The sequence below is a fragment of the Elephas maximus genome, chromosome 2 (genome assembly GCF_024166365.1).
Source record: "Elephas maximus indicus isolate mEleMax1 chromosome 2, mEleMax1 primary haplotype, whole genome shotgun sequence".
Classification (NCBI taxonomy): domain Eukaryota; kingdom Metazoa; phylum Chordata; class Mammalia; order Proboscidea; family Elephantidae; genus Elephas; species Elephas maximus.
In genome coordinates, this window is record NC_064820.1 from 153,801,518 (window position 1) to 153,826,586 (window position 25,069).

The 25,069-nt window shown below is 43.2% G+C and overlaps 3 protein-coding genes across 6 annotated transcripts in view; 2 read left to right on the forward strand and 1 right to left on the reverse strand.

The window, feature by feature from the left end:
• ANKHD1 (ankyrin repeat and KH domain containing 1) overlaps positions 1–13,814 on the forward strand; it is a 155,568-nt gene extending 141,754 nt beyond the window's left edge. For 2 of the 3 annotated variants that reach the window (XM_049873810.1, XM_049873813.1), the window contains 6 exons: positions 175–1,787; positions 7,578–7,754; positions 8,772–9,023; positions 9,543–9,718; positions 10,419–10,583; positions 10,861–13,814. In XM_049873810.1, coding sequence (XP_049729767.1) covers positions 175–1,787; positions 7,578–7,754; positions 8,772–9,023; positions 9,543–9,718; positions 10,419–10,583; positions 10,861–10,920 — 2,443 coding nt within the window. In that variant the 3' untranslated portion in view covers positions 10,921–13,814. The remainder of the gene's footprint in view (positions 1–174; positions 1,788–7,577; positions 7,755–8,771; positions 9,024–9,542; positions 9,719–10,418; positions 10,584–10,860) is intronic. The other variant, XM_049873811.1, reaches the window with a different exon arrangement.
• Positions 13,815–17,598: 3,784 nt separating this feature from the next.
• EIF4EBP3 (eukaryotic translation initiation factor 4E binding protein 3) lies at positions 17,599–19,543 on the forward strand. The gene is made up of 3 exons (XM_049873831.1): positions 17,599–17,808; positions 18,854–19,024; positions 19,185–19,543. The coding sequence occupies exons 1-3, from the start codon at positions 17,706–17,708 to the stop codon at positions 19,211–19,213; spliced, it is 303 nt and encodes a 100-aa protein (XP_049729788.1). The 5' UTR covers positions 17,599–17,705; the 3' UTR covers positions 19,214–19,543.
• Positions 19,544–20,450: 907 nt separating this feature from the next.
• SRA1 (steroid receptor RNA activator 1) lies at positions 20,451–25,054 on the reverse strand. Of its 2 annotated transcripts, none has more exons than XM_049873828.1 (5): positions 24,884–25,054; positions 24,655–24,780; positions 21,851–22,056; positions 21,014–21,122; positions 20,451–20,903 (listed from the first exon to the last, which is right to left on the reverse strand). In XM_049873828.1, the coding sequence occupies exons 1-5, from the start codon at positions 24,906–24,908 to the stop codon at positions 20,692–20,694; spliced, it is 678 nt and encodes a 225-aa protein (XP_049729785.1). In that variant the 5' UTR covers positions 24,909–25,054; the 3' UTR covers positions 20,451–20,691. The 2 variants fall into 2 exon arrangements, with proteins under 2 accessions (XP_049729785.1, XP_049729784.1); XM_049873827.1 differs by having other exon boundaries at positions 20,736–20,929; positions 24,884–24,987.
• Between the last annotated feature and the right edge of the window lie 15 nt (positions 25,055–25,069).

The window sequence follows — 25,069 nt, forward strand, 5'->3', positions numbered from 1 at the left end:
GCTAGTATTTCAAATACCAGTGGCATAGCTTCCAGCATCACAACAACTGTCATGAAAGCCATGACAGTTCAGTAAACTGACAGACAAGTGGTGGCTGATGATTAATATTACCTGATGATGATTAATATTACCTGTTTTTTTATGTTTTTGGTCTTTGTTTTGTTTTTTCCCCAGGGGTGGTACAGAATCAACAAGATATGCAGTTCAGCTTATCAATGCACTTATTCAAGATCCTGCTAAGGAATTGGAAGACTTAATTCCTAAAAATCACATCAGAACACCTGCCAGCACCAAATCCATTCATGCAAATTTCTCATCTGGAGTAGGCACCACAGCAGCTTCTAGTAAAAATGCATTTCCCTTGGGTGCTCCAACTCTTGTAACTTCACAGGCAACAACATTATCTACGTTCCAACCCACTAATAAACTTAATAAGAACGTTCCAACAAATGTACGTTCTTCTTTCCCAGTGTCTTTACCCTTAGCTTATTCCCACCCTCATTTTGCCCTGCTGGCTGCTCAAACTATGCAACAGATTCGGCATCCTCGCTTACCCATGGCTCAGTTTGGAGGAACCTTCTCACCCTCTCCTAACACTTGGGGACCATTCCCAGTAAGACCTGTGAATCCTGGCAACACAAGTAGCTCTCCAAAGCATAATAATACAGGACGTCTGCCTAACCAGAATGGGACTGTTTTATCCTCAGAGTCTGCTGGACTAACTACTGCCAGTTGTCCTATCACTGTCTCTTCTGTAGTTGCTGCCAGTCAGCAACTGTGTGTGACTAGTACCCGGACTCCTTCATCAGTTAGAAAGCAGTTGTTTGCCTGTGTGCCTAAGACAAGTCCTCCAGCAACGGTGATCTCTTCTGTGACAAGCACTTGTAGTTCCCTGCCTTCTGTCTCCTCTGCACCTCTCACTAGTGGGCAAGTTCCCACCACGTTCCTGCCTGCAAGTACTCCTCAAGCACAGCTTTCTTCACAAAAGATGGAGTCTTTCTCTGCCATGCCAGCCCCCAAAGAGAAGGTGTCCACGCAGGACCAGCCCATGGCAAACCTGTGTACCCCATCTTCAACTGCTAATAGTAGCAGTAGCTCTGCCAGCAACACCCCAGGAGCTCCAGATACTCACTCATCCAGTAGTCCTACTCCTCCCTCCAATAACACACAGGAGGAGGCACAGCCATCCCTTGTGTCTGATTTAAGTCCCATGTCAATGCCTTTTGCATCTAACTCAGAACCTGCTCCATTGACTTTCACATCACCCAGGTTGGCTGCTGCCGATAATCAGGACACCAATAATTTACCTCAGTTAGCTGTACCAGCACCTCGAGTTTCTCATCGAATGCAGCCCAGAGGCTCTTTTTACTCAGTGGTACCAAATGCAACTATACACCAAGATCCCCAGTCTATTTTTGTTACAAATTCAGTTCCTTTAACACCACCTCAAGGCCCACCAGCTGCAGTACAGCTTTCTTCAGCCATGAACATTATGAACGGTTCTCAGATGCACATTAACCCAACAAATAAATCTTTGCCACCTACATTTGGCCCAGCCACACTTTTCAATCACTTCAGTAGTCTTTTCGATAGCAATCAGGTGCCAGCTAACCAGGGTTGGGGAGATGGTCCACTGTCCTCACGAGTTGCTGCAGATGCCTCTTTCACTGTTCAGTCAGCGTTCCTGGGTAACTCTGTACTTGGACACTTGGAAAACGTGCACCCTGACAACTCCAAGGCACCTGGCTTTAGACCACCTTCCCAGAGAGTTTCTACTAGTCCTGTTGGTAAGTTACTATACCTATTGCTGCATCTCCGATTGGGTCTCTGACAGCATAATCTGATCTTCCAAGATAATAATAAAAAGTTTACTTTGCACCTAACATTGCACGATCTTAAAGAAATGAGAACGTATTATAAATAATAAAAACCCTTTAAAGATTGCTGATTAAACGGACAAAAAAGTAGCTGTGGGTGAATCACTCATATATAATGAGCTGCTTTCTATTCTCTGTATGATGTTTCCCTCTTAGCAAGGAGGTTATACATTGTGTCAGTTCATTTTCTTGGAATTGGTGTAAGATGATTTTAACAAAGAAAGGACTCATGGAATACTTGAAGGATTTCAAATTTGCAGTCATTGGACTTTTTTATCATAGTGATTATCTACATTTCTCAAATTTAAAAAATCTGAGTTGCAAATGTGTTTAGGGACCAGTCCTTTGTTTTCAGCCTTGGGTGCTCATACTGAATAGTAAATGGTATTGTTTAATAGTACTGTATATTATCTATATCAGATGCAGCTATTTGAAGAGATCCAGTCCTTAGTGGGCTCTTGGAAAAAAAAAAAAAAACACCTTAGATTCAACTATTGAGGCAAGTGTTGACTTGGAGATATTTGGAAAACTGGAATCTATTTTCCAGTGTTTAAGGGCTGATTTTAGTTGGATCTGCACCATTCTGGAAACAAATTAGAAATTGTCACTGACCTAGAATGGGGATAAGAAGCACTACTGCCACTTAGCATTTCTCTTCCAGTTGGAAAAGTACCCTATACCCATGCTACTCTTTTGCTAATTATAAACTGACATGCATTGTTTAAAACTTGTGAGAGTTTATGGATGTGGTATAGGCTTAGCTTTCATTTCAGATACGTTTCTATCTACCTGTCTTTTCAGGAAAACATAGCCGATGTATCATCTTTCAAATGGAAATACAAGCCATTGATAGTCCAAAATACTCTCTAGGGCTTTTGTTTGTTTCTATAAATAGGCATCTATTTTAACTTTCATTTTGGGAAAACTAGTAGAGGTTTTCAACAGCCCCATGGTAAAGGAAGAGCTCATTGCCAGCACTCAGGTTGTTACAGAAAGCTTCGATCCTTGACCTTCTTTCTGGGGTCCAGGACTGGTAAACTTTATCCCATCTCTCAACTGCCTGTATGGTTTCTTTTGTTGATACTCTTCTTTCACGGATATAGTTTACTCTCCTGGTTTTCAGGTAAGAAGTAGTAATACTTCAAGAAGATGGAGAAGGATATGGAGAAATTGGGACCCTCCTGTATTGCTCCACGCATCTGTCAGTTTGTCAGTTTCTTGTACTGTAGGGGCTTGCATGTTGCTGTGATGCTGGAAGCCATGCCACCAGTATTCAAATACCAGCAGGGTCACCCATGATGGACAGGTTTCAGCTGAGCTTCCAGAAGAAGAACCTGGCAGTCTACTTCTGAAAAAAATTAACCAGTGAAAACGTTATGAATAGCCGTGGAACACTGTCTGATATAGTGCCAGAAGATGAACCCCTCAAGTTGGAAGGCACTTAAAATACAACTGTACAAGACCTGCCTCCTCAAAGTAAAATCGACTTTAATGACGTGAATGGAGTCAAGGTTTCAGGACCTTCATTTGCTGATGTGGCATGGCTCAAAATGAGAAGAAATAGCTGCAAACATCCATTAACAATCTGAACATAGAATGTACAAAGTATGACTCTAGGAAAAGTGGAAATTGTAAAAAATGAAATGGAACGCATAAACATCGATATCCTAGGCATTAGTGAGCTGAAATGGACTCATATTGGCCATTTTGAATCAGACAATCACATCCTCTGCTGTGCTAGGAATGACAGATTGAAGAGGAATGGCTCACGTTCATTGTCAAAAAGAAGATTTCGAGATCTGTCCTGAAGTGAAATGCTGTCAGTGATAGGATAATATCCATAAGCCTACAAGGAAGACCAGTTAATACAACTATTATTCAGATGTACTCACTATCCACTAAGGCCAAAGATGAAGAAACTGAAGATTTTTACCAACCTGTGCAGTCTGAAATTGGCCAAACATGCAATCAAAATGCATTGATAATTACTGGTGATTGGAATGTGAAACTTGAAAACAAAAAAGAATGATTAGCAGTTGGAAAATATGGCCTTGACGACAGAAACAACACTGGAGATCGCAAGACAGAATTTTGCAAGACCAATGACTTCGTTGCAGATATCTTTTTTCAACAGCATAAATGGTGACTATACACATGGACCTCACCAGATGGAATACACAGGAATCAAATTGACTGTACCTGTGGAAAGATGATGGAAAAGCTTAATATCATCAGTCAGAACAAGGCCAAGGGCCAACTGTGGAATAGGCCATCAGTTGCTCATATGCAAGTTCAAGCCACAGCTGAAGGAAATCAGAACATGTCTAAGAGAGCCAATGTACGACCTTGAGAATATCCCACCTGAATTTAGAGCCCATCTCAAAAGCAGACTTGATGCACTGAACACTAATGATCGAAGACCAGACGAGTTGTGGAAGGACATCATACTTGAAGAAAGCAAAAGGTCATTAAAAAGGCAGGAAAGAGAAGACCAAAATGATTGTCAGAAGAGACTCTGAAACTTGCTTTTGAACGTAGAGTAGCTAAAGCAAGAGGAAGAAGTGATGAAGTAAAAGAATTGAACAGACAATTTCAAAGAGCAGTTTGAGAAGACAGGGTAAAGTATTATAATGAAATATGCAAAGACCTGGAGTTAGAAAACCAAAAGGGAAGAATATGTTTGGCATTTCTAAAGTTGAACAAACTGAAGAAAAAATTCAAGCTTCAAGTTGCAATACTGAAGGATTCTATGGGGAAAATACTAAATGACACAGGAAGCATCAAAAGAAGATGAAAGGAACACACAGAGTCACTGTACCAAAAAGAATTGGTCGACAATCAGCCATTTCAGGAGGTAGCATATGATCAAGAACCAATGGTACTGAAGGAAGAGGTCCAGGCTGCACTGAAAGCACTGGTGGAAAACAAGACTGCAGGAATTGACAGAATGCCACTTGAGATGTTTCAACAAACGGATGCAGCGCTGGAAGCGCTCACTCGTTTATGCCAAGAAATTTGGAAGAGAGCTACCTGGCCAACTGACTGGAAGAGATCCATATTTGTACCCATTCAAAAGAAAGGTGATCCAACAGAATGCAGAAACTATCAAACAATATCATTAACATCACATACAAGTAAAATTTTGCTGAAGATCATTCAAAAGCTGTAGTAGCAGTACATCAATGGGGAACAGGCAGAAATTCAAGCCGGATTCAGAAAAGGACATGGAACAAGGGATATCATTGCTGATGTCACATGGATCTTGGCTGAACGCAGAGAGTACCAGAAAGATATTTATGTGTGTTTTATTGACTATGCAAAAGCATTCAACTGTGTGGATCATAACAAGTTATAGATAACATTGCAAAAAGTGGGAATTCCAGAACACTTGATTGTTCTCATGAGGAATCTATACATAGACCAAGAGGCAGTCATTTGAAGATAACAAGGGGACACTGTGTGGTTTAAAGTCAGGAAAGGTGTGAGTCAGGGTTGCATCCTTTCACCATACTTATTCAATCTGTATGTTTAGCAAATAATCCGAGAAGCTGGACTGTATGAAGAATGGGGCATCAGGATTGGAGGAAGACTCATTAACAACCTGCCATATGCAGATGACATAACCTTGTTTGCTGAAAGGGAAGAGGACTTGAAGCACTTAGTGATGAAGATCAAAGACCAAACCCATCAGTATGGATTACACCTCAATATAAAGAAAACAAAAATCCTCACGCTGGACCAGGAAGCAACATCATGATAAATGGAGAAAATCCTGAAGTTGTCAAAGATTTCATTTTACTTAGATCCACAATCAACGCCCATGGAAGCAGCAGTCAAGAAATCAAGTGATACATTACATTGGACAAATCTGCTGCAAAAGATCTCTTTAAAGTGTTAAAAAGCAAAGATGTCACTTTAAGGACTAAGGTGCTGCTAACCCAAGCCATGGTGTTTTCAATCACCTTACATGCATGCGAAACCTGGACAATGAATAAAGAAGACCAAAGAAGAATTGATGCCTTTGAATTATGGTTTTGGTGAAGAATATTGAATATACTATGGACTGCTAGAAGAACGAACAAATCTGTCTTGGAAAAAGTACAGCCAGAAAGCTCATTAAAAGCAAGGATGGCAAGACTTCATCTCACATACTTTGGACATGTTATCAGGAGGGATCAGTCCCTGGAGAAGGACATCATGCTTGGCAAAGTACAGGGTCAGTGAAAAAGAGGAAGACCTTCAATGAGATGGATTGTGACACAGTGGCTGTAAGAGTGGTCTTAAGCATAACAACAACTGTGAAGATGACGCGGGACTGGGTAGTGTTTCGTTCTTCTGTAGGTAGGGTCTCTATGAGTCACAACCATCTGGATGGCACCTGACAATAACAACCACCACCTGTATTGCTGGTGGGAATGTAAAATGGTATAGCTGCTTTGGCAGACCCTCAAAAAGTTAAACAGTTACCATTTCATCTAGAAATTTCACTCCTAGATATACCCAAGAGAAATAAAAAACATGTGCATACAAAAACTTGTACACAAACATTCATAGCAGCATTATTCATAATAGCCAGAAGGTGGAAACAACCCAAATGTCCATCTACTGATGAATGGATAAACAAAATATGGGGTATCTGTATATTGGAACATTATTCAGCAATAAAAAGAAATGAAGTACTGATTCTGCCTACAACATTGATGAACCTTGAAAACATTTTGCTAAGTGAAACAAGCCAGTCACAAAACCCACATGATGATTTCATTCATATAAATGTATCCGTAATAGGTAAACCTGTACAAACTAAAAGTATATTAGTGTTTGCTTACAGATGGGAATATGGGGATGAGGAGGAGTGGGGAGTGACAGCTTATAGGTACAGTATAACTTTTAGGGAGGACAAAAATGTTCTAAAATCGATTGCGGTGATGGTTGAACAACCCTGTGAATATACTTAAAAACATTGAATTGTATGCTTTAAATGAGTAAATTGCATGTGACTTGTATCTCAAAGCTATTTTCAAACTATTTGAAAATAAGGCCTATTTGAGAGAATTTTAATGATTTTTATGTTGATATTAACTACTCTTTCCTAAAATGAGCACCTTTTTCCAGACCCATGTCCCCTCTCCCTAATACATCCTCCAGGAAATGCAATGGAATTTGAGAAAATTGCTAAATTCGGAGTTACACAAACTAGATAGAAACTTTGATAGTTTTTAATTGGTGATTTTTTTCTCAGTTGGGATGCTGAAATTATCCTAAGTTTAATAGTATGTTTTTTCTCCTTCTGAAGGACATATTGGTAGACTTTGTTACCTATCTCCCAAAGAAAATGGCTATAGTTTTGTAGATGAAAAGCTGTACTTTGATATTTTCCACAAAAGGTAAAACAGAAGTTACTGATCTGGAAACCACTTAGTCACAACATGCTCTCATTTCTTGCATCCTCTAGTGGAAGCTTTGAGATTTATCTAGATAGAACCTTACTCCAGGTGACTGCCATTATTAATTGGTGGTGTTCTTCTGGGCTGCAAGAAAAAAATGGGTTTGGGCTATGCAGTATCACAAAGTGAATTCTTTTTGCTCTGATCTACAAAAATAAATCCCATGCTTTGTTCTTTTTAAAAAATAAGTAGCCTTGGACTTTGAATTTTAAAGCCTTGATTAATTAGATGTCTTGGCCCTGTTTTATTCCAGGTTTACCATCCATTGATCCATCAGGAAGCTCCCCATCTTCCTCTTCTACTCCTCTGACAAGTTTTTCCAGCATACCAGGAACACGGGTTTTCCTGCAAGGGGCAGCTCCTGTTGGGACACCTAGTTTCAACAGACAACATTTTTCTCCCCATCCTTGGACAAGCACCTCAAACTCATGTAGGAATCCTGGAGGAACTCTTTCCAAAAAGTCTTGAATAAGTTATTAAACTATTTGTTTCAGGGAACACTGTTTAACTTGAGTAAATTAAATGGTATACAGAGGTTTGTATTGTAGTCATATCAAAAATTATCAGTCATTTGTAGGATAGGAAACTTGAGAACTCAGGGTCAAATTGTTCTTCCAAGTTAGAAATGTTTTCATTGGAACTTGGATCAAAAAAAGAGGTACTGCAAGTAGTTTTACAAAAGGATCCAGATTTAACTTATTAAATCTGAACAGAAGTTGTATTTATGTATATGGTCAGTTTGGTATAATTTCTCATTTACTTTTACATTTTAGGGAACTGTATTATTGTCATTCAAAAGTAGAACTATTCACTTGTTCTGACTTATTTATTTCACTATTTAGAACAGATAAAGTATCTAGAATTGAACAAGATTTTATTTTAATGAGCATCATGAGGTATTCGGTGAGTGTCGACCTTTTTGACAAGGAAAACTACTCAAATTACCTGAGAGTCACATTAAGCAAACAAAGCCATGAATTGAATCCTACAGTGCTTTGCTAACATTTGACTGTTCTTCCTTATGAGGGAAAAACGGACTGTAGAAAGGGAAAAAAGAAAAAAACTAGCAAGTATAAAGGGCCATCAGCTGTTCAGCAGACAATATGCTAGGAACTGTGCAAACGCTGCCATGTTTAAATTAATTTAAAATGTGATGATATATATTGAGAAGATTAATTAGAACTAGAATAAATGTTGAGGCTTTCTCCCTTTCTAACCTTGTTCAGTTCAATCTGGAATTTTTTTTTATACTGTTTGTTTCTACTTACAGATAGAAGTGGTCTAGAATAATGTTTACAAAAATTACATATTTTTATTTCAATGATCGTATAAAATGAAATTTTTCTTTACAGAACCTATGTTGTGGAATAGATTTTTCCAATAAGGTTTCTCATATTCTTATAGTTTTTATGTGTAATAAAACAATAGAGAAATATTTTGCCACCAGGTGACTCTCCTATTCCATCTGTTTCTTCGGGATCATCTTCACCTCTTTCAGCTACTTCTGCCCCACCAACATTGGGCCAACCAAAAGGAGGCAGTGCCAGTCAGGATCGAAAGATACCTCCCCCCATTGGAACGGAGAGACTAGCGCGGATTCGGCAAGGAGGGTCTGTTGCACAAGCCCCTGTGGGGACCAGTTTTGTCGCTCCTGTTGGACACAGTGGAATCTGGTCATTTGGTGTCAACGCTGTGTCAGGTACAGTTACTTGCTCTTTGTCTGGAGAGATATCTCAAGTACATTGTGGGATTTTGCCACTAGAACTTAGTTTCTTTAAAAAAGAAACAAAATAAAACCTAGTTTCTGCACTTTACACTCAGTCAGAGAGGGGTTTATAACTTTGAAGAATTCGTCCCCGTCTGGAATGTTAGTTGGGGTGATTATAGCATCCATAATAAATATAGAGATGACCAGAAGTAAAAGATTCAAAGCATGCTTCCTTTTCCTCTTAAGCTTTCTGATTTTGAATGGGACAAGCATTTGAATTCTTTCAGAGAACACTTACTCTTCTGAAGGACAAGATAGAGTGTTTGGGGTATTCAGAGGACTTCGTCGAGGTTTTCCAGGAACTTTTTTGTTTATTTGAAAAGATTGTGATGAATGTGCCCTGAACTCTTCAGAGGACTGATTTTGATAAAATTTAGTATGAAAAAAGAATCAAGTGGTAATGTATTATCCAAATAAGTATCAAACTGTGTTCTCAATTCTCTTTTCTAGAAGGCTTATCAGGTTGGTCGCAGTCTGTGATAGGGAACCATCCAATGCATCAACAATTATCAGACCCAAGCACATTTTCCCAGCACCAACCATTGGAGAGAGATGGTTCTGGAATGGTAGCACCCTCTAATATTTTTCATCAGCCAATGGCAAGCGGTTTTGTGGATTTTTCTAAAGTGAGTTGACAAACATCATTGTAACTCGTTGTAAAGTGAGTTGACGAACATCATTGTAACTTTCCAAGTTAGCATAGTCACATGTTAAGGAATAGCTTGTATTGAAATAATTCTCCCTTTTGTTGTAACTAGTTTGTTTCCATGACTTTGCCAGGTCTTTCGCCCAATTTCAAGAGTGAGTTGCATTGTCAACAGTAGTTTGTCTTCAGATCATTCTGAAGACATCCCCGCCCCCACCCCCCAAACAACAGGAATTTGGGCTTTACTGCTCTGTGTTCTGCTGCCACAGCTCTCTGCGCTTCTAAAAAGTTGGCCATGAGCTCTCGGAGGCCTTCTGCACTGAGACCTTTCTGGCTGCCATAAAGCCAGATTATGGCTGCAAGCAATTGTGTAGTTTCCCTTTTCTTCTTAACACAAGTTTAATGAAACTAAAATATGGGAAAGTTGAGGGTATTATCTGTGTTCATTAAATATGGGAAATTTCCCAATGATTTGATGCTGGATTTGTTTTTTGTTTTGTTTTTCTCTTCTCGTTGAAAAGCTTTGTGGATGTAGATGACTAGTTTTGGCTTCTCAACACTGTGCTGTGCTATACTTAGAGGATCCTTTGAATGAAGGGAAATCAGAGAGATCTAAGCTGGTATTATGGAATCATCATTTATAATCATTTCATGATTAAGCCTTCTTTCTGCCTTTTTAGGGTCTGCCGATTTCCATGTATGGAGGCACCATCATACCCTCTCATCCTCAACTTGCTGATGTTCCAGGAGGCCCTCTGTTTAATGGACTTCACAACCCAGATCCTGCTTGGAACCCTATGATAAAAGTTATCCAAAATTCAACCGAATGCACTGATGCCCAGCAGGTAAAATGGGCTTAATGCTCCCTCTATTTTTTTTCCAGATTTGTCATGTCATTCCTTTAATTCTGTGGGTAGTACAAGTTCTGAATATCAGAAGTTTTACCTGACCACCTTGATCTAAGTTTTTCAGTATCAAGATGATGGTACTAAATGTTTTATTTCATGTACGTGTATTCTTCCTAGGCAGAAACAGTGAATTGCCATTGCATTTATATATTTCTTTTTGTAAATGTCTAAAGATTCCTAATTAGAAATTCCAATTTTTCCTCCCCCTTTTCAGATTTGGCCTGGCACGTGGGCACCTCATATTGGAAACATGCATCTCAAATATGTCAACTAAGTTAGAAGGTCTTTACTCTTTAGCCTTGTTTGAGAAACCTATGACCTTGGAAGAACCCTGGGGATTTTTTTTTTTTTTTTTTAATGTGCCTAACTAAGACGTTTTCTCTGAGGCTTTAGCAATGGAAACTTGATTGCCCATTGTATAAGAACAAATTGATTTCCTATCCACCTGATTATGTTCTCTGGTTAGTTTAGCCATTTTGAACTTAAGATCAGATGAACTTAGTGCTTTTGGCTAAACATACTGAATGCTACTTACCTGCAGAAGAGAATTAGATGATTACATGTTTCAACCTCTTAGGACAGTAAATACATGTATAATTGTTTACATACGTAAAAGGAAAAAATTGAGAAAATTTCTTGTCATATAGTGGCTCTACTTAATGTAGCCTGTATTAATGTGAAATATTTACCAGAATATTCAATAAAAAGATGAACAGTGTTTAGAAGTGGGGTGTGATCCTTTCAGTGGTCATGCAGGTACCACCCAATTTACAATCATATTGAACCGGGTTGATTGTACTATATTTGTAACAGACTTCTCCTATATTATACTTTAAAGTCCATTCCTAGACTCTCTTGAAAAAGCACTTTTAAGACTAATTATCTACTGGTGGCACAGTGGTTAAGCACTCGGCTGCTTACCAAAAGGTTGGCGGTTCGAACCCACTAGCTACTCCGCTGGGGAAAGATGTGGCCTTCGGCTCAAGGATTTCAGCCTTGGAAACCCTAAGGGGCAGTTCTATTCTGTCCTGTAGGGTCGTTGTAAGTCTGAATTGACTCGAAGGCAATGGGTTTGGTTTTTGGATCTACTTGTTATGTGTTAAACATTCCTTGTTGTCTTGTTGTCATTATCTTACACGTGTGAAAATTTCAAACTTCCACAATTTGTCTTGTCTGACTTTAGCAGATAGGCCACTGATAGATTTAGCTCTTTATAGATCATAAGTAAGTCAATAAGAACAGGATTTTAAATTTTGAATCAGATGGCACTAAACAAACTTAGGGATACCCAAATCGTCAACTTCAGGTTCCTTTTGTGTTTCTTTTATCTAAAAGATTTATTCAGTTACAAGTTTTTTTTTTTTTTTTTTTTAAGTTGGGACATAGAAGGGAGTGACTCTTGTAATTCTGTTGTGTCACTGAACCAGCTGATTGATGTTTATAAGTATCTGATTAATTCTAGGCTTAGTTCCATGGCCCCAACTATGAAGAATCAATATGTTGAATAAGCTAAACACAGGAACATTGGGATGGGTTTCTTTGGCCAAACAATAGGCTATGCCAAAAACCTGATGCAATAGGGAAGGAAATGCTATTCCACTGAAAAGAACAGCCATCAACTTGTTCACATGTTTTAATACAGTTGAATTTCCTGTTCTTAATCTAATCTAAAAAAAACAAAAAATGTTTCAGTCTGATAGAGAAATCAAAACATATATCAAGGCACAGGAGGCTACACAGAAAATGAGTGGTAGCTAGGGGCAGAACTGTACAGGCAGGACTTTTCTCTCCTATGCCAACAGTGATTCTTAATTTCCTCTGCCCCAGTCCTAAAGCTGGTACCAGATAAGACACACCATGTCTGTTCTGTGTTAGACATACCTCGTTCCCCTGCCTTCCATATAATCTTACAAATGAGAGAGCTTCCTTAAGCTCATTTATTATTTTCTATTTTGAATGGATTTGGAAAGTGTCACTGGTATTGAAGCTGCTACCTTTGTAGTGCTTTATAACCACATCAAGTATTCTCAAGAGAACTCCTGATCACATTAAGGGGACAAAAGATCCCTTAGGTCACTTATGAATCTTGTTGGTCCCACTTACCACCAATGAAAAAAATCACCCAATATTAGTAGAATGAATGACACTGCTCTTGATGAACATAACACTAGTGAGAAATAATATTAAGCAAATTATTCAGTGGAACAAAAAGGTGAGTTGTGTCCTATGCTAACTATCTACACTACATTTGGATTTTCTGGAGGAACCCCTAAACCTATGCCTTGAGGACAACAAAGTGAGAAATTTTATCTCAAGTCAGGAGCCAGAACCCATGAGATGAGAAGGAGGCAATTATGAGAAAACCCTAGGAGGATTAGGAAGAAACAGGAGCTGTGCAGTTGGGAATAGTTCTGTAGAGTGCTTTCTTCCCTTCTCCTTTATTAGCACTGCCTTCCTTTCTTTCTATTTGGATCCCCTTAGCCTACTCCCCACCCCATTTCATCTGCTACAATCTCTTCTTCCTCTGCCTGCCTCTTCCTGGCATTACTTTACTGCTATTTTACCAACCTGAACGTTGGATAAAACCTAGCTCAGGTAAGAACTCAATTACTTTCACAATATATAAGGGATCTGGGGGGAGGCAATATGGGTACAGTGGAATAAGAGTCAGAAGCCTAAGTTCTATTTTCATTTCCGCCACATGCAAGCTCTATGACCTTAGTCAAGTCATTTCACCTTTCTGGGCTTGACTTTCTTCATCTGAAAACAAAACTGAACTTAAATGAACTCAAAAGAGTCCCCTAGCCCTCTAACACAGGTTTTTTTTCTTATAAATGAGAATATAAGGTACGAGAACAGTGGAAGTCATTTGAACGTTTGCAGTGCTGAGGCGTGAAACCCCTAACATTGGTTCTGAGATGGAACCAAAAGCCTGCTGTGGGGCCAGTATTGATTTTGAGGTTTTAGTGGTGGCAGAAGAAAACCTTGCACATGTATAGTGAGCCCTCAAATCATTAAGATACATCCTGCCAAGGCACAGCTCCAACCCCATGACAATAATAGCTCTTTCAAAGAATAAAACTATATCATCAAGAGTTTTGGACCTATGTATTTCAAGTAATGTTCAATGTAATAAAAATTCTACCATCAATAAAAGTATTGACTGTTTTAAGACCCTTTAAACCTACTGTGGCTACAGTGTGCTGACTTGCCCTTTTATAGGCCAGTCTGCTTCCTTCAGTCCCTGCTCTCAAAGGGGAAATCCCATCACCTCAGCTAAGCAGACCGAAGAAGAGAGTTGGACAGCCAATGGTGGTGGCCTCTCCTAGCCAGAGGTAAGAAATCTTAGGGCCAGGAACTGCAGTTTCCATTTGTTTGTATAGATTTTGACCAAATCCTCCTCTCAACCTCAAGACTACTACATGAGAGAACCATCCTCAGTTTGAGTTAGCTTGTAGAAGGGAAGAGGCTGGTTGTATTATAGTGTCAAACCAAACAGAGAGGAATACTTGGTATACACGGTTCTGTTCCACTGTTTAAGACCTTTGGACTACATTGTAAACCCAGGAGGAGGCAAACAAGCCTTTAGGAAAACAGCTTCTGAACGTCTTGTTCTCTGACTAGCTCTTGATCACTTTTACCTAGAAGTGTAGTCTGGTTGTGACATCTTCCCAGTGGACCTTGTCCTGGGGTGAGGGACTCTGATAGTACTGCATTTTCTATTCACCCTCAAAGATCTGTCATCATTTGCCTCCTGGTAAAGACAGGTTCCTTCATCTTCAATCTCTCCTGGTAGAAAATGGGTCAGAGAAAAGTGGTTTTAAGCACCCAAAACTTAAATGTATTAGGACTCTGTCCAATATGGGGCAGGAATGTGGGCTTTAAGACCTAACTTGGAAAACAAGATCATGAAACAAAAGATATACAGTAATTGCAAACCTATTTTATGATTACTTTTCACCTCCTATTTAATTTTGATGGTATTGGTATGAGCCCAAAGTAATTTGCCCTGGTAGCAGAGACCCTGTATTCACTTATAGGTTTCTCCCAACATAACACTGAGCTAGAAATAACCCTCTGCCTTGTCAGCTCTCCTCTTGAATTCTTTCATTGTGCCTAGTATTTTTATACCACTATCCCTTCATCTTGGAGCCCCGGTGGTGCGGTGGCTTAAGTGTCTCAAGAACCAAAAGGTCAGCAGTTCAAATCCACCAGCTGCTCCTTGGAAACCCTATGGGGCAGTTCTACCCTGTCCTATAGAGTTGCTGTGTGTCGGAATCGACTCAATGGCAAGGGTTTTGTTTGTTTAATCCCTTCATCTTAATCAAGGGTTCCCAATCATGGCTACCCACAGAATAATCTGGAGAGCTTTTAAAAAATGAAATAAAACAGGCCAGACCTACCTCACAGACTAGTTAAATCAGATCTCTGGTATTTTTTAAAGCTCCCCATATTCTAATGGGTTCTTAGTGCTGACTCTCTGATTTAACTCTTTTTCTAAATCCAGGCTGCATGGATGAGGAATCTGGCTTTTTCTCTAAAGCCAACTTTCTGTTCTCTAGATTCCCAAGCCTTGTAGATACAGTGTCTCAAGAAAAGTTAGCTGCAGGTAGTAGTCAATATGGCAGTAGTAACAGCTGTGTTGTTTTGTGGTAGAAATTAAAGAAAGACCTCACTTCCACACTGATCTTTCTTGAAATTCGTTGACACTGTTCTCTCCTATTTCTCCAATTGGTCTTTCTCGGTTTCTTTTGGTGAATCCTCTTAGTCCATCCATCCCTTAAATTACATGTGTCAGGGCCTCTTCTTACACTGTATCTTCTCCCCAGGTTATCTCATCCCACACACTTGGGTTTCACTCCACCCAAATCTGTATCATTAGCCCAGACTTCTCCCCCTGAGCTTCAGAGCCAGTATCATCTAGCTCCTTACTGTGCTGCTCCATTTGAGCATTCAACACACACTATACATTTGCCAGTATAAGATGTGCCCCTCCTCTTGTTTTCCCTATCATATTAGGTGGTACTACTAGCTACCAAGACTCTCAAGACAGAAAACTGGGGATTATCCTAGTTCATCCCCCCTCTCCTTCCACCCCACATTTAATCAATCACCTTATCCTTCCTCCTCTGTGTATCTGGATGCCATCTGTTTCTCTCCATTCTCACAGCCACTGCCCTTTTGGCCACACCAGTTCACAGCTGGACCCCCCCCCCCAACTTCAGTCTCACTGTCTTCCACCCCATCTCCCACTCTCCACATCGAACTACTTACCTTGCTGAAAAGCTGAATCATCATAGACGGCACTGCACAATCTCGAGCACTGCTAAAATAACTTCATTTAGGCATGTACCACTTTGTAAGAGACTCCCAAGCCGTTTAGAACAATAAAATATATGCATTCTTGCTTGAAGTGTGAGCCAAGGCACTGTAGCATCTGCATCACCTGCGAGCTCATTAAAAGTCCAGAATCTCAGCTCCCACCCCAGACCGACTGTATCAGAATCTTCATTTTAACAAGATCTCCAGATGATTCATATGTACATTAAAGTCTGAAAAGGACTGGTTTATAAAATACATGAATGAGGAAAGCAAGGCTAAGGGAAAATCTGACGAAGCCAGAGCTGAGGTTGTTCTAAGCCATCAAGTTGATTCTGACTCATAGTGACCCTATAGGACAGAGCAAAACTGTCCCATAGGGTTTCCTAGGCTGTAATCTTTACTGAAGCAGATTGCCAGGTCTTTTCTCCTGAGGTATGGATGGTGGGTTCAATCTGCCAGCCTTTGGGTTGGCAGCTGAGTGCTTAACCATTGTCCACCAGTGCTTCTTAGAGATGAGGTGATAAATTCATACAGTCAAGTGGGATATACTTAATTTTGGGAGGGGCTGGAGGGCAATAAGGAGCCCTGGTGGTGCAGTGGTTAAGTGCTGCTAACCGAGAAGTCGGCAGTTCAATCCACCAGCTGCTCCGAGAGAGAAAGATGCAGCAATCTGTTCCCACCCCCTTTCCTTAGTTTCCTGAGGTTAGTTAGCTAGGGCAGAGTTCCAAGGGCAGACCACCTCACTGCCCAGCTGTAGCTTCTGCTATCCCTCAGCCTTGGAAACCTTAGAGCAGTTCTGTGAGTCGGAGGGCAGTGGGTTTGGATTGGTATGGAGGGAAGGCAGTATTAATTTTGAGGAAGCCAAACAGATCAGGCTGAAATTTCCAGAGTATATATGTACTAAGCACTTACTCTTCCACCACCCCTCCTGCCTCCTTTTATATCACTGTGCCTACATTAAAAAAAAAATCCTCTCTCCAAAGCCAGAGTCTCTTACCTTCCAAGCCCTCATCAGCCCCCTTTCCTTAGTTTCCTGAGGTTTAGTTAGATATGGCAGAGTTCCAAGGGCAGAACACCTAACTGCCCAGCTGTAGCCTCTGCTGTCCCTCAGCCTCTACTCATTCTTTAATTTGTCCAGGTACCACTTCTTCCAGAAAGCCCACCCTCTCTCCGGACCTCCCCCTTGCGCTGTGCACCAGGCCATCAAGGCACTTTTCACCCTGTACTGGAGCTGTTTATGGGAGGCAGTACACAGAACTGTGCCGAAGGGCACAGCCTCTGGAATCAGATATACCGAAGTCAGAATCTCAACTCCCTGACCTACTAGATGTGTGATTTAACTTCTCTGGGCTTTCGTTTCCTCCTCTGTAAAATCTGGTTAATAACAGTGCCTTACTGTCCAAAACTGTTGAGCGGAATGGGTGAGTTAATACGTGGCAGTACCGTGTGCCTTACCTCACCTGCCCCCAACGCCCAGCGGTAAACAGTAAATAGCTCAGCTACTGCTGGGCTCACGTCCGCGGTGAGCCGCAGAAGAACTTGATGCCGATGAGGGTGCCTGGGATCCGGGGGTGGGGCGGGGCCACCGGGTTGAGTGACGGCGGGTGACCCGCCCCGGCTGTGACGTCGCCCTGGTGTTGTTGCTCGCGGCCGCACGTGGTGGGCTGAATCCGCCTCAAACTCAGCTGCGTTCCGCGTCCTCAGCACCAGCCGTTTGCCGCCTTCTTCCTGCTCGTTATGTCCACGTCCACGAGCTGTCCGATTCCCGGGGGCCTGGACAGGCTGCCAGACTGCTATGGCACCACGCCGGGGGGCACGCTATACGCCACTACCCCGGGAGGTCAGCGGGCCGGGCCGGGGTCCGCAGGCAGTGGGCAGACCAGCTCCTGGGTTCCATTGCGGGGCTGGGGCGGGAAAGTGCGGGCGTCGGGCTAGCCCGCAGGCGACTCTGCAGGTAACAGCTTTGGGGAGGGGGGGGTTGTTCGGAGCTAAGGCCCGGTTCCCTAAAACCTTGAAGTGATGCAACAAATCCTTGAGCCTAGCTTCCGGGTGATTCTGGCCTGGAATCCCTCGCTGGTCTGGGTTCTGGACGCCTTGCTCATCCACCCGCCTCCTGAGACCTTGCAGCCTGGGAGTAGTCCCCAACAGAACATGGCCTAAGCGGGAAGCACCAGGTCTTTCAAAGCATCTGCAGCGGGACTCGGGCAGATCGGGACAGAGTTTGGTTGGCGGATGTTTGGTTGGGCGAGCAGCCTGGGATCACGAGCTCCTGCTGGGCTCCCTACCCAGGGGTTCATGCCACGTGGAGACGGGGGCGGGGGGGGTGGGAATGAGAACTGGGCAGGGCCCTTTGAGGACAAGATTCAGGCCAAGTTCCTCTGGGCTGAGCCTTACATGACTTGGAAGAACAGTACGTCCCTCTTTTTCAAGGGAAGGCAGGTGTGAGGGAACGCAGCCCCCCCTTGTAAAGTATCAGCACAGGTGGCCGCACTGGATAAAGCTCCACATCTGTTATTTGGCTTCCTGATCCAAATGAGGCTGGAGGGTTAGGTTCCATCCGGTGCACCAAAGCAAGCAGAGTGGTAGAGAAGCAGCTTGAAGTCCCTTAACTCTCAAGTTTGGTGCTCCTCCTATAGCTAAAACTTGAGCTCCCTAAAGTTTCTGCCTGGACCACCAGCTTTTTGTTGCTTTGTCCCACCTTGGTTAGGTGGGTAAGCTTTTAAGTGCTGGGAAGCCTAGTCAGCTGAGATCCTGGCAGGGATGTAGAGCAGATCTTTTAACGCAGAGAAACGTGAGTCTAGGGTCCCTAAAGGCCTGTGTCTGGGGCCCTAGTCAGCTCTGTACCCAAGTTCCTGCCTCTTAACTCAGCCCCTACCTCTTCATAGGCACCAGGATCATCTACGACCGAAAGTTCCTGCTGGAGTGCAAGAACTCACCCATTGCCCGAACACCCCCCTGCTGCCTCCCTCAGATTCCCGGGGTTACAACTCCAACAGCACCACTCTCCAAGCTGGAGGAGCTGAAGGAGCAGAAGGAGACAGAGGAAGAGATACCCGGTAAGGAAAGCAGGACCTAAAATTAAATGCTCCAATCTGTGAATTCAAATGCCCCTGCTGAACAGAATGGAGGTGCACTTCCAAAACGGATTTCTGCACTGACCCTGAGCCTGCAGACCCAGTGTGCTCAGCCTAGCAACTTGTCCTCTTCTCTCTCCAGATGACGCACAATTTGAAATGGACATCTGATCCAGTGCAGATGACCCGGTCTGTGGAATTATACAGGAACCCCTCGTGCCGCTGCTGCCACCACCTCTTCCTGAGGGTATCCAAAGGCCAGCTGGCCTCACCTAATCTGGAAGGGTGTGGCCTGTTGGTTTTAGGCCTCCCTTAGTTTTGAGGCAGCTAGACCAGGGATATGAGTGGGAAACTTTTCAAGCCCTTAGCTCTACTCCTTTTGGTCTGTAGGCCACACACCTCTCCACTCTCTTCCAGCCTTTCCTTGCTCAGGGGCTGGGACTTGGGGATGGAATATGTCCACCTTCTGGCTGCTTAGTAAACATTCAAAGAAATGCCTTGGCTCTAGTGTTGTTCTCAGTGCTGATCTTTCCACATCAGCAACGCAGCCTCTCCCTTTGAAGGGCCTCAGCAGGCCTGGTTAGGATCAGAGGCTCCATTCCTAGCTCACACTGACCCCACTTCCAGCAGCAATCAGGGCCTGAGGCAGGCAGGCTATAGACTCCAACAAACAATCAACAGCAATAAAGTGACCCCTCCCAAGGGCTATGCCTGTCTTTCCAGGAAGGCTGCCTCTGGGCCTCCTCAGCAGCCCTTCCCCTACCCATTCCAAAACAAGTCTCTTGGAAAAGAGGTGCTACCCAACTTTTGCCATTGCTAGGCTCTCCCTATGCCTTTTCTGGCTCCTACCCACCAGTGCCAATCCTCTATACCAATACTAAAAACCCGTATCCTCCCTCCTCATGGAATGATACTCACCAGGAACTTCTCTGGCCCCTGCTGCACAATGCCTTTGCTCTCAGAGGGTTAAGAGACCTTAGGGTCCAAATCGAGGCCCAGAGGGAGGCAAGCAGCATGTCTGGTGTCAGATAAAAAACCAGGATCCCAAATCTGTAACCTGGTCTTTTTCTCCTTCGATGTACAGTGCAGGAACCCTACTCTCTGTGGTTCTAAGCTCTACTTTAACACCTATATACCTCAAGAGTGATACAGTGCAAATAGGCCAGTCGTTCCTTCCTTTTCTCCTCATGCTATTTGAACCTCTGTTCTCATGCTAAAATGAAAACATCAAGAAGACAGGGCAGCTAAGCCCACCAAGGGATGTGCTTTTCAGTCACATTTTGGGGAAGGCAGCAGCCAGCAATCTGGTAATGCCCAACAGAAGCCCTTCATGATGAATGGAGGAAGAACAGGTTTGCAAGGAGCAGGGCAGTCAAGGACACCAGAGGGGACCAGTTTGATATAGGAAGGGCTTACTGCTCCTCCCCAGGGCCCACCATTGAGATGTTTTTATTGAAGTGCATACTGCTCTAGATAACAAGTGACTTCCCTGTGGCCCATGTTGGACTTCTTTCCCCAGAGGTAGGTCACACCAAGGACCCCAATGGAGCAGACAGTCTCCCTGGTGGTAAGAGGGAGTCAAGTGAGCGAAGGCCTCCTATACCAAGGCATAGGAGATTGGGTGAGGCAAGTCTAGGGAACCCACAGGATTATGGAGCCCCAAGGAAGCCTGGTACAGTCTGGTTCTGTTCAGTTGTGGCTGCAGATTTCTCTTCAGTGGCTTCCTCCTCTGAAGACAGATTCTTCTTTTCTGCAATTAATCTCTTAACTCCCACCATCCACTGACTGACCTCAGTCACATGGTCAACCATGAGTGAGCGGTGGATGTCATCTGCTGCGTCCCACCTCTGGCTTGAAAGTTCTGAAGAAAGATCAGGGCTGAGCAAGCTGCTTGGGACAAAAAAGGCAGCTCTCATGCCTCTCCTCCCAATCACCCAAAACCTCAGCCACCATGGCAGGACCCACCCATACCTTGCACCAGTAGAGTCATCCTCTTCTTTACAGGCACTGACAGCTTCCCTCCAGCCCACTGTTCCTGCAGCAGTGCCAGGCGTCGGCTGATGTCATCACACACCTGCTTCTGAGAGACACAAGCCCACTCCAAGTTAGTGCCGCCTGCCCAACAAGGGGAGGAGAAAGGCAGCATCACATAGGAAGGACCAGCTTTCTCTGGCCCAGGAACTTTACACTTAATTCCTTACAGCTCTGATTCTTTACCCAAAGGTCAGAGGCCCCACTGAGGATGTGAGGAAACCTATAGATTTCTCGCAAGAAAAATGCATGTATGGCTAGAATTTTAAATTTTCAGGGGCTTCTCAAACCCTCAAAGGCTCATCTTGTAGTGCTACTTTATAAATAAGGAAATTTAGCACCAAAGAGGTGAAATAACCATGCCACTTCACCTTTAAAACAATATAGTCAAAAGGGGATTACCCTCTTCCTCCTTTATTGAGTTGGTTTATAAATTTCCTGAGTACAAAATCAGTAGGGTCTGCTCTAAATGGCTGGAGGTACAGAAAACCAGGCTGTTACAGTCACTAATAAGAGTTAAATTCAACTCTTCTTGCCACAAGCCTTTTCTACTGATTGGTGTTCAAATGACCCACATACCCTCCTGAAATCTATGTTCATTTGTCTGGGAAGTCCTTAGCAGATTCTGAAGGGGTCTGCAACTCAAAAAAGGGTTAAGAGCCATTGCCCATAAGGTCAGAGGGTCTACTTTTGGGAGCCATATTTCATCTAGCTGTCAGTGGGAGTCCTCTCCACCACCACATGGTATGCCAGGGACAGAGGCTCCCCTGAGCTTACCCTCACATGGCCACGGCAATCCTCCAATGCCTGTTCCAAAGGTCTCAGCACATCCTCTAGCAGAGTCTCACACTTGATGACTGGGAAATTTGGGGGCTCAACACTGGAGGCAGGACAACTCCCCATAGGTGGAGGCCTGGGAGCATTATTTGAAGGAGGGGGAGGTCCTGTTGTGGGGAGCCCAGGAGTAGTCTCTGAGGCAGCGGCTGAAAAGGTAAAGCAAGGTCAAACAACATGGCTTGAAAAAGTAAGAAGCTCAACTCCAAATTCATCCTAAGGAGGGCTATACAAGTTATATTACTTGCTATAAAGAAAGAAAACGTTGATGTGATAAAAAGGAATAGGAGGACCTACCTAGACTAAGTATTCAGGGAAGGTCTTCTGAGGTGACATTTAAGTTTCTTTCAGCTTACCAACTGTGTGACCTGTGACAAGTTACTTAACCTCTAAGCTTGGTTTCCTCTTCTGTAAAATGGAGATATACTAAGAACACTTACAGGGTTATAGTGAGGATTAAGTAAGAATATAGGCATAGTTCCCAATGTGTAGCAAAAAGTGCTCACAAAGTTAGCTATTAAGCTGAGAACTAATGGATAAGGTAGATGCAGCCATGAAGAGTTGAAGAAATGGTGTACTACGTATACCGAACTATAAGACAGAGCCCGAGATGCAGAGAAAACTCTTGGCTGTTCAAGGAACAGAAATGAGGCTTGTGTGGTTGGAAATTATTAAGAGCTGGGTTTCTGTTCTCACCACTCCAGAGAATGCTCTTGTTAAAGGTTACCAGTGATTGCTATGTTGTCAAATCTAATGGTCCCTTATCTCTGTCTTACTTGACCTCTTAGCAGCATTTATCACAATTGATACATAATTTTACTCTCCTATTTCCCTTTTGTTTCTTTGGCCATTCCTCCGTCTCCCTTGCTGATTTCTTGTCTACTCACCCTTGAAATGTTGGAGTCTTAGAGCTCTGTCTTAGATCTTTAGGCCTCTATCCACACACTCTCCCTAGGTGGCCTCATTCAAGTCCGTGCCATCCAATACCAAGTATATGATGGTGACTTATTTCTATAATTCTGGTCTAGACCTCTCCCCAAAGTATCAGCCCAAATGTAACATGGCCATAGAGAAAGGTTGGTTTCCCCATACCCACAAAACCTCTTCTTCCCCCAGTCTACCCACATCAATGAACAATACCAGCCAGTTCCTCAAGCAAAACACATACAGACCTGATTCCTGTTACCCTCACTTCCTACACCTACTTATTCCTACTAACTTTATATCACAGTTCTCACCACCCCCACTCAGGGACGGGCCACCCAATAAGCAAGGTAAGCATGGCTTGCTTGTGTTTGCTTACTAATCTGTAGTGCACAACAGATTACTAAGTAAACACAATTAAGCCCGTGCATACCTTCCTTACTGGTTAATCCACCCCTGTTACCCCCACTAATCCCACTCTTGCCCAAGCCATCATCGATCCTTTCCTGTATTAGTACCACAGTAGCCTCTTAATTTGTTTTTCCACTTCTTCCCTAAAATGTGTTTTCCACACAACAGAAGAGTGATCTTTTTAAGATATAAATCAATCAGTGGTTCTCACCCTGTGGAGATTTTGCTCCCAGGGGGCTTTTGGCAATGTCTGGAGACATTTTTGGATATTATATAACTGGAGGAGGAGGGGTACTACTGGTATCTATCAAGTAGAGGCTAGGCTTGCTGCTAAACATCCAACAGTTAACAGGGCGGTCCTCACAACAAAGAATTACCTGGTCCAAAATGTCAATAGTGCCAAGGCTAAGAAATCTCCGCTTCTATCATTCCTTTGTGGTGAAAAGGGAGCGGAGAATGGAAGGGGATCTGAAAAGAGCCAACTCAACTCCTTCTGGAGGGCCACAACCCCCCTTCTTTGCCTAGGAAATCCTCAGGAGGAAAGATGGCCCTCTTCTACTATAAATTTTTCAACAGCTTCTAACTTTACCTAGGTTAAAATACAAATTCCTTATCCTGGTTTACAAAACCCACTCAGATCTAGTCTACACCTCAGATCTTATCTCACTCTATTCCTAACCCACCACGCCCTAGCCACACTAGTATTCCTTCTGTCTCTGAATCAGCCAAGCTTGTTCTCATCTGAGGGCCTTTACCCTGTTTCCTATGCCTGGAATACTCTCACAATTGATTTTGTGTGGCTAGAGTTTAATCATCATTCAGATTTCAGCTTAAATGTCAACTTTATACACCTAATTTAGTTACCCAGTCACTAGCACATCACCCTGATTGTTTCATTTGTCTGTCTCCGACACTAGAGCACGGATTCTATGAAAGCAGAAACCTTTTGTCTTGTTCACTGCTGTCTAGTTCACCCTCACACATTCCCTGGCTCATAGTAAGTGCTCATAAGACATACTGATTAAGTGAATGAATGAATGACACGTTAAGTCTGAGATGCTTATTATATACCCAAGTAAAGATATACAATAGACAAATAGACATACTACTGTAAAGTTCTGGGAAAATACCTAGAGTGAACAAATTTGAAAATAAAAACTATATTTAAAACCATAGATCTAAACGAGATCACCTAGGATGATCCTATATAGAATCTTTCGAAACCGACGCATTAGTTATTGCCATGGCCAGTGGAGAAGGGGCTTGGAAAATGGCTTTTTCTGGGCCCCTTTTGGGAGCCCCAACCCCTCCCACAGCTGAGGTCCTCAGAGGAGAAAAAATGCCCTCCCAGCAGGCTTATCCCTGACTCTGCCCATTCCCCGCGAGTCTCCGCGCACGGGGCCACCACAAACCTTTGGGGGATCCATCCTGGGCTGCAGCGACCCTCTTGGTGAGCGGCGTGCGCTTGGACCCAATAGCCTGGGTCTGCAGCCCGTAAGAGAACTGCGGCGGGTCGTTCCAGCCGCGCTCCTTGTTGCCTGCAGAAAAGAGAGGACGTGTAAAGATAGACCGGAGCTGCAGCTGTCCCCAGCCTGGGTAGGGGTGAGGACCCAGGGCGCCCAACCAGCCGACCGCGCTCACCGGGCTTCACGTACAGCTCCGCCATCGCCACTTCCGCACGGCCAGCGGGGCAGCGCGTCACTTCCGGGGCGGCCGCAAACCAAAGCCAATCGGGACGCGTCCCGGGCCAGGCCGAGTGCCAGGAGTGACCCGACCCTCGAAGTCGAGCAGTTCTGAAAGGAGGTAGCTGCTGTGCACGCTCTGCGC

Excerpts from the sequence above, each read along its gene's own strand:
- EIF4EBP3 (XM_049873831.1), top strand. The coding sequence starts at position 17,706 with ATGTCCACGTCCACGAGCTGTCCGATTCCCGGGGGCCTGGACAGGCTG. Across the intron at positions 17,809-18,853 it reads ATACGCCACTACCCCGGGAG|GCACCAGGATCATCTACGAC; the intron begins GTCAGCGGGCCG and ends ACCTCTTCATAG. Across the intron at positions 19,025-19,184 it reads GACAGAGGAAGAGATACCCG|ATGACGCACAATTTGAAATG; the intron begins GTAAGGAAAGCA and ends TTCTCTCTCCAG.
- SRA1 (XM_049873828.1), bottom strand. The coding sequence starts at position 24,908 with ATGGCGGAGCTGTACGTGAAGCCCG. Across the intron at positions 24,781-24,883 it reads GGAGCTGTACGTGAAGCCCG|GCAACAAGGAGCGCGGCTGG; the intron begins GTGAGCGCGGTC and ends TCTTTTCTGCAG. Across the intron at positions 20,904-21,013 it reads GATGACTCTACTGGTGCAAG|AACTTTCAAGCCAGAGGTGG; the intron begins GTATGGGTGGGT and ends ATCTTTCTTCAG.